Source organism: Xiphophorus couchianus, chromosome 4 (assembly GCF_001444195.1).
Source record: "Xiphophorus couchianus chromosome 4, X_couchianus-1.0, whole genome shotgun sequence".
Classification (NCBI taxonomy): domain Eukaryota; kingdom Metazoa; phylum Chordata; class Actinopteri; order Cyprinodontiformes; family Poeciliidae; genus Xiphophorus; species Xiphophorus couchianus.
The window spans coordinates 9,628,133-9,636,681 of NC_040231.1; the positions used below are offsets into that span (position 1 = coordinate 9,628,133).

Genomic DNA, 8,549 nt, shown 5'->3' on the forward strand with positions numbered 1-8,549 from the left:
AGAACTAAAACTTGAATGGATTAATTATTTCTTGAAAATGACTGCAAATTACCACAACAACAAAAAACACTGTTTTTAATGTATTTTGATGTATAGCACAAGCAAAAAAAGCCCAACAGAAAGTAGTAAATAAGTAGCTACTTTTTATCTTGCTTAGACAAAATGCTTAGAACAAGCAAGACTAATTATTATTAAAGTGATACAGTGATGCATTTTTTTTTACATGTTTTTAAAGATAGTTACAATTTGCTATTTTTGATTGATATATTTCAGAAAGATGACTGCCCTTAGGAAAGTTTCATTTTGACCCCCATCTAGCGAGCCACTGCAGCAGTGCTGACCTCCCCTTTATTGTCCATTCTTGCTTTGTATGCAAGTCACACTAACTGTGACTTGCTCTTTTTAGACATGTTTTCTTCACCAGTTTTCACTTCACAGACAAATTTGATTAAAAACTCTAATTAAATTAATAAAAGTGCAAAAAAGTAACATTGAATAACAATGGGTTTTCTTAACTGCTTCTGGAATGTGAGGCCTAATAAGTTCCTAAACTAAGAACTACAGAATGTTACAATAAAAGTTTTTATTTGCCACACTGCCATTTATAAAAAAAAATATAGGTTCTTGTGTCGTCACAAAATAGTCAAAATATGATCAAAATGATTTAAAGTAAATTTAAAAGAGTCAATTTTGTATGATCATGTTTTCTTCCTTACCAAGCATACAACATGCTGACTTCTAGGTTCACACAACACTTAGAGGTGTATTAAGTCATGTTGGTTTACATAGCAATCAGGGAGAAGTGATGATGTATCAGTTTCTTAGGAGTGTCCTATTATCAAGTGGATGACTTAACAACTACCTGCCAATTGCAGGAATAGGACACAACTAACATTTCACAGTGATACAAATGTACCAACCTAAGCTTGAGTCTGTCTTACCTTCTTATTTTGATAGGAAGTAAAACACCTCCACATACCTTCTGCATGTGGTGTTTTTGTAACTTATGAACCAAAACACCAAATAGAAGTGGCAATGTGCTTTTTAAAAGCCCTGAACTAATTTAGTGTCTGTGACTTTAAATACTGTAAGTAGACCAATTTTGACCTAAATATGTCATCCAGGACGGCTGCAGGACTGAGTTGCAACTTGTCAAAGATGTGTCTGTGCTTTCTTGAATACAATTGCTGTCAATTGCCTGAAAATGTATTCGGCATGTTAGACCCTCCGGTCAGAGAGGGGATATACAAATCTGTAGGGGTGGAGCAATCCCGTCTTAATGGCACCTCTTGTCATTAATTCTTACTTTCTCTCTTTAACTTGGCTCCTTGACGCTCTTATGCACTTGCGCAACCTTCTCTCCACGCGCTGACAGAGGCAAAAAGCCAATTATTCAATTAACGGTGTTAGCCAAAGGGTCGGCCTTGGCACAACCTTTTCCCAATTAGACACAAACACGTGTACCCTCTCCCCTACTTAGAGATGGGCGAATGGGGCACGCGTGTTTTCACAGATACAGACAACACTCCGAATGTCTAAATAAAATCAGCGTGTGTAAGCGAAACACGACAAGCAGAAATATGCACGCTTTAGTGAACGCCTTCATGCGATGCCTCCTCTTTCTCCTGCCTCCTTCTTGGCTTTGTGTCAGCTCTTGCTTGTGGGTTGGGAATGACTGCGAAGACGCGCTGCAGCGGCCCAATCCGAGAGCTCGTTTCAAAAGCAGAAAGCCTCTTACATATGAGGAAGTAAGGGCGGCAGCAGAAGGAGGCTCCAGCCCCTCGGTCTCACTTGGTCCAGGCTGCGTCTCGCTGGCCGCTACAAGCCCCGCTGCTCTTCAGGGCCCTCCAAAGGCTCGGATCTGGGTCGGGGCTCTCTGGCGAGCCGTGGAGCGCATCTTTGGAGCCCCCTGGGTCTTTCTCCGCCATCGCTGGAGTCCGAAGAAGCGTCGAACAGCTTTGCGCATTCCTTGTCCTGCCAGCGCTTTTGAGCCGAAACAGATTAGAAGCTTCCAGGGAGCAAGCGCTGCCGCTGCTTCTGTTACTACCATCCGGGACTGGGAGGAACACGGCGGAGCCGCCTGGACCCAGTGGAGCAACATGAGCGGAGCCGTGGGGGTCCCCGGCGTGAACCCGGCGGAGCTAGCCTCGGATGCGCCCGCGGACCCGAGCGTCGATGAGGTAATCACCGTGGACCAGCACTCGCAAGAGATGGGGACGGTGACGATCACCGTGGCGATTCAGGCAGCGGAGGACGAGGAGCCGGAGGAAGAGCACCCCGGTAATGTTGAGTGCCTCCGAGGCAGCTGCAGCGAGGACGAGCTGGGGAGACACGACAAATCAAGGTGGGACTTTTTTTCCGACTTTATTGGCTGCTCGGTTTACTCGTGTGATTGTATACAAATTCATCTAAACTTGTAAAGTTCCCCCAAAACTCTACCCATTCGAGTTTTAAGTGAAATTTAAGCTTTTCACATATTCATTGAGAGCTGACTAGCCGGTGGAGTGACAGCACATGATCTAGCACTCCTCTATATCTTGTAAAGAGTATAAAAAGATGCAGAACAAAAGAAACCGACATTCCGACAGGTGTGATGGCAAAACACGCCAAACAGCCTAACGCTGAGACAATAGGTAGACTCCGGCAGGGTGAGTGTGTAAACTCAGCCTCACTTGATGGATATTGCTTTCGCCGGGTAGTAAGTGTTTTCAAGGCTGTTAAACAAACACCTGAGTCTGGCTGAGGACAGCAACCTTCCTTTAATCCAATTCCCCTGCGTCATGGCTTGCTATTTTTATCCTCTGCTCTATAAGGTCCCCATCCTGTGTGCGCAAACAGTGAGTCAGTCAGTGGTAGATAGGCCAAAGGTGAAAATGGGTCGCGCTTCAGTCCAGGGGTTTGCTTTTTACTCGCAAGTTGCTCCTTAGTCTAGAACTCAGACCCTGTATCGTATAGATACGCTGATTACTACAACATTCCTTCAGAGTCTTTATTTCAGTTTTATCAGGATCAAGAGTGTAATTCGCATCCAAATCTTGTGCGTGATTTCTAAACGTTCGAGGGCGTATGCGTCCGAAGTCTTGTGGATGTGGGGCCCCTACTAGCTGCGTGGTCAGCCTGCTGGCAAGCTGACTGAGGGTGTGTGTGTGTGTGTGTGTGTGTGTGTGTGTGTGTGTGAGGGAGGAGGTGATGAGTCATACACAAATTTCATTCAGCCCCTCACTCCAGTCTGCAAAACTACCCGACTGCTCTGCTTCACAGCCTGAGCCAGGTGTTGGTGGGTTTGGTACCATCAGAGACTCAGCTGCTTGATGATGATATTGACAAGTCTAGATGAACCGTGTAGGACCAATTATAGTCATCTTGCAAGAAGAAGGAACACAGTGAAAATTAAGATAACATTGAAGGAGTAATATTTCATAAAAAAGTAATTGGAACGTTTTGTTCTCAAACAAATTAGGCATGGTAAAAAGAGTGCGGCCTCCAGCTTTGTGGAAAAACTGGAGTAAATGTTTTTCATTTAAAGGAGCAGAGAGTTTCTGCACAACCCTGGTTTTCAGGAAGCTTGTTTCAAAGCTGATGAGCATAGAAACTGAACACCTCGCCTTGTCATGTTCTCTTAGGTCTGTTAGGTTTGCATGGTTCATATCCTAAAAGGAACAATATGTTCAGTCACATGCACCTTAACTACACATAGGTTTCTGGGAGGCATCGTCAATTTAACTTTGACCTTCCTGATTTGTTTTTCTAATCTTTTGTTTTTGTGACCAAAACAATAACTTGTGTGTTTGCATTAAGATTGAGGAAATTATTGCCCATCCACTGACTTTTTTTATATTGCAGACACACTCTTAACTCTTAGGCCCTGTGATGTGACAGGAAGTCATCGTCATATGCGAGATAAGAAATGTTGCAAAACAATATGATTTGCACTAGGGTGAGCATATAGGTATTGGATAAAAGTGAAGCCTTAAGGAACACATCAGATGTTATGAACGAGTTCTGGTTGTTGACAGGAGAATTGAGGGCAGCAAGATAAATTCAGAATCAACATTTGTGGAGTGGTTTCCATAAGACCTGAGATATGTAGGTGCAAGGGCATTCAGAGAATTGAATTACAATAGTTAATCAAATGTGACCATAGATGGAAAAGAATATTGACAAGAAGGGGTTAGTTAGCATATCTGAAGACTGTCGCATAAATCAAAGCACAAACACTGAGTGATCTTATTGATCTTTTTTTTTTTTAATATTCAAAGTCCTATCAAAACTGGCACCTAACACACTTACTAGAATAAAGAATTGTCAGAACTTTCCAAAAAAACAGATCAAGTTTCTACTAGAACTTTTGACTTGTTGGTCTTAAGGAAGTTGGCAGGGCTTTGTGCTTATGATTCAAGTTGTTGAGAGAGGAAAAAGATTCTGTAGAGCCAGGTGTTGACTGCACACAAATGAATTGTGTCCAACATTTTTTTTTTAAAATGTGACGGAGGAAGAAAATGGATAACAAACCATATGAAGGATGGAACCCTGGAAGCACAATTAAAATTAAATTTAAAAATACTCAATTGATGCCAAAGGGAAATTAAGTGTTGCAATTCATGTAATTTTATTCAAAATTGACGTAGGCTGTGGATAGGAAGGACGTCTTGTAGCAGTCAATAATACAGTGGTCTTGACGAAGCCTCTGACACAAGACTCTCTGTACGATGGTCTGATAAAGAGGATGCTCAAGGTTGTCCAGTAATTTTCTTGATTTTTGAGTAAATATTGAGGTCTGAATTGATTTAACAGTACATACTGATAACATTTTAATAGGTATGATTCAAAGTGGACATATGAAAAGCCAAAAAAAAAAAACATTTACCAGTATTCAAATCTCCTTGTGAGAATATCATGAGACTGTATGAATGAGGACTTGACAAATATTGAGACTAAATCTGTTAAACACACTAAAAAGGTAGACTTGGATGATTTTAGTTGAGGGTTGGCACCAAACTTCTTTGAAGTTAGAAATTAAACAATGGGTAACAAAATGAAGGATGTTTATGTGGCTTTTTTTAATTGAGGCTGATGTGGTGAGCCACCATATTCTTTGTGGGAGGGAGAGTCTGTGACTCTGCACCCTTCAGATGGAGAGCCCTTGGCAGTTTCAAGGCTTGGTTGGACACAAGATCTGCCGCTGAGACCCAGCTTGTTGATGGCTGTAAAGAAAAATCTGAAAGTAGGAGGGGGAAGCAGGGAGTCATTGGTGATTTGTAGAGAAATATCAGGATGAGGCTGCATCTCTGCCAGCCATTTAAGCCTGTGGCTTATAGGCTTAAAGAAAGTAAAGAAAAATGTGCAACAGTTTTAATGTTGGTGCTTAGTCTAAAACATGAAACACTTAGATTTCACAGCACTCAGCAAGTCTCTCCTGACTGTGATCCATGTTCTCTTCCCACACACAGTGGTGCCGGCACCAGTGGAGGGGAGTTGGAGGAGGAGAGCTGGCAGCCTCCAGATACGGAGCTCATCCAAAAGCTGGTCACTCAGATTGAGTTTTACCTGTCTGATGAGAACCTGGAGCACGACGCCTTCCTGCTCAAGCACGTCAGACGCAATAAACTTGGGTTTGTTAGCGTCAAGTTGCTCACCTCGTTCAAAAAGGTAACTATGACTGCAAGACTGGTATGCAAAAACACAGCAGAAAATCATTTGAATAGGCAAACTAAGGTAGATTAATAAGGCTATAATAACCTGAATTACTGTGTATTTTCAACATGCTAAATACCTCACTGCAGGCTATTTGTACACATTTTATCCTAATGTTCTTTTTGTCTTTTTGTTCTCAAGCTTCTAAAGGGTAGTATAAAGCATCCAACCACAATTTATATTTGCAACATTTAACAAAAGCATTTGATTGTATTTCCCTGTGACATGGAGGCTTACCGTGGGATTGGATGTTTCTAGTGTCAGCATGACTAGCTGTTGCTGTTTTTGGTTATGATGTTCTCACATTGATTCACAACAGCAGGTGCTACTTTAGGCTCATGCATATTTGTTGGCTTGTAATTGTTTCAATCTGTTTATACCAGAATATTTAACCAGGCTAAACATGGCTAATTTTGACTGATCAGGAATTAAAGGTCAACAGTGTCTAAGCTATAAAAATGAGCAAGTGATTGGATCAGTTTTAAAACTCAGTGGGCTCTCTGAGACTCTGGTCTTGCTGAAATAAACTTTGTCATTCCAGGTGAAACACTTGACTCGTGACTGGAGAACAACCGCCTATGCACTAAAACACTCAAAGATCCTTGAGCTGAATGATGAGGGTCGTAAGGTACGCCGCAAATCTGCGGTGCCAGTCTTTGCCAGCGAGTCGTTGCCCAGCCGCATGCTACTGCTGAGCGATCTGCAGAAGTGGCCTGAACTGGCTGCTCTCACTAAGGATAATGGAAGCAATGAGGGAGGAGCAACCCAGCAGGAACAGCTGATGAAACTGCTGCTCAAAGCATTTGGGACATACGGTGCCATCGCCTCAGTCAGAGTCCTAAAGCCAGGGAAGGACCTGCCTGCGGATCTCAAGAGGCTGAGCGGGCGGTACGCACAGCTGGGAAATGAGGAGTGTGCTATTGTGGAGTTTGAGGAGGTGGAGGCCGCTGTTAAAGCCAATGAGGCTGTTGGGGGTGAAGATGGAGGAACAGGTTCGCTGGGGTTAAAAGTGGTCCTGATAGGAACCAAGCCACCGAAGAAGAAAGTACTCAAAGAGCGACCTTGCGAGGAGGGGGGAATGCGCAAAAGTCGTTCTCTCAACAGCAGAGTCCGAGAGCTTCAGTACCACGGGGATGACTCTGCATGCAGCTCATCAGAAACAGAAAGCACCCCCACATCACCCAGGCTAGCTAGGAAGTCCCAATCCTGCAATAAACTAAGTCCCACCACTGCTGGCATCAGCTTCCAGAACAATCATCTAAGTCCTGGTATATCCCCGCGCAACAGCCCCTGGTCTAGCCCCCGAGCCAGCCCTTGTCCCCAGCGGAAAGCCCCTCACTCCCACAAGTCTCCCTTGCTTGGCGATGGCAGGCTGAGCCCCGAGGCTGGGCGCCGGTGGGCAGACTACTCCTCAGACAGTAGCCTGACCCCTTCAGGGAGCCCATGGGTTCAGCGGCGCAAGCAGGTGGCATCTCAGGAGAGCAGTCCAGTCGGCAGCCCGATGCTGGGTAGAAAAATCCAGAATGCCGATGGGCTGCCGCCAGGAGTAATGAGGTTACCGAGGGGTCCGGATGGAACCCGTGGTTTTCATGGAGTCACAGTTGCCGAGAGGGGAAAGACTGCTGCCACACAGACTTGATAACGTGGCATGTTGTGACGCATTTCACATCCCCCAGAAACAAAATGAGAGGTTCCTGGCCTTGTTGCTCAGCCCCCTCCTACATTTGAGACTGTGTAGATATATTTTTGTTGAGTGCATCGGTTTTCAGTCTTTGTTATATTTTTATACAACATTTTTTGTTACCATGGTAACATTAGGGGTTTACCAATGGAAATTAAAGTGAATGTAAACTAATTATGGCTTTGAGAGAAAGCTACAGATGCCACTGAAAGGGACCATGTTGCCTCCATTTTTCTCTAAACTTCTCTAAACTTTAGTTTCTCTAAACTTGAGGTAAGCTGGAGAAAAGAATTTCACCTTTTTTTTCTTTTGCTCCCCCCTCCCCACACTGTAAACTGTCTTGTCCAGTGTAAATGTTTGCAACATTGTCTTTGGATGACATTTAGATGTTTAAGTGGCATATAGGCACATGGACTGGGATATCACCATATGCCTTTTCTTTATTTGTCAAGCATACATTTGTTTTCACATGCTGTTTAAATTGAGGCCATACCAGCTTCACTGCCATAAATGGTAAATGTCACATTTGGTTTAGTTCAGTTTTAATTATTTTTCTTTCATTATGGTTAGCATGCTTTGGCACTTTGTAGGGTTCTCCTCTTGCCCTGCATGTGGTTGGCAGGCAGCTGCTTTATTTATTTTTATTTTTCCAGTCTAAACCCACAGTGGGTTTTTGAGGGAGATTCAGGTCAGGAAGGATAGATGCTCTTATGTTTTTGGATTCTTTTATTTTGCCTTCACATCAGAGCTGGGGTATTTGTACTCTAAAATTCCTATTGTACAAATAAATCACTGAAACTGCCATTTGCCTTGCTTTTTTTTTTTTTTAAACTATCATTATGCAACTGCTTAATCTTTTCAGATATATTCTCAGTGGTGAGATAAATGTGATGCTAAAGCAGAATGGCAAAGCAACAAAATGTGATGTATTTTTTTTGGTGTTTTGGTAATGCTTGTGAAAACTGCCATGTGGGAGTTGAAATGAATTGTGAAAAATAATGTACAACATGAGTGCTAGTTAAGTAACCTGAAGTACCACTCTGGCACATGCAGGGTACAAAGTCTACACACCACCATTAAAATTTCAAGTTTTGGTGGGTTTTACGTTTTAAACTAATTATTTTAGAACTTTTTCCTCATTTGAGACTTATTTGAACTAAAACATTGATAAGCA

General features: G+C 42.9%; 1 protein-coding gene across 1 annotated transcript; it reads left to right on the forward strand.

Moving 5' to 3' along the window:
* Positions 1-217: 217 nt before the first annotated feature.
* Positions 218-8,179, forward strand: larp6a (La ribonucleoprotein 6, translational regulator a). Its single transcript, XM_028015276.1, has 3 exons — positions 218-2,344; positions 5,451-5,649; positions 6,236-8,179. Exons 1-3 carry the CDS (start codon positions 1,491-1,493, stop codon positions 7,331-7,333), a joined length of 2,151 nt encoding a protein of 716 aa, XP_027871077.1. The 5' UTR covers positions 218-1,490; the 3' UTR covers positions 7,334-8,179.
* The last annotated feature ends 370 nt before the right edge of the window (positions 8,180-8,549 follow it).

Excerpts from the sequence above, each read along its gene's own strand:
- larp6a (XM_028015276.1), top strand. The coding sequence starts at position 1,491 with ATGGGGCACGCGTGTTTTCACAGATACAGACAACACTCCGAATGTCTA. Across the intron at positions 2,345-5,450 it reads GGGAGACACGACAAATCAAG|TGGTGCCGGCACCAGTGGAG; the intron begins GTGGGACTTTTT and ends TCCCACACACAG. Across the intron at positions 5,650-6,235 it reads TGCTCACCTCGTTCAAAAAG|GTGAAACACTTGACTCGTGA; the intron begins GTAACTATGACT and ends TTGTCATTCCAG.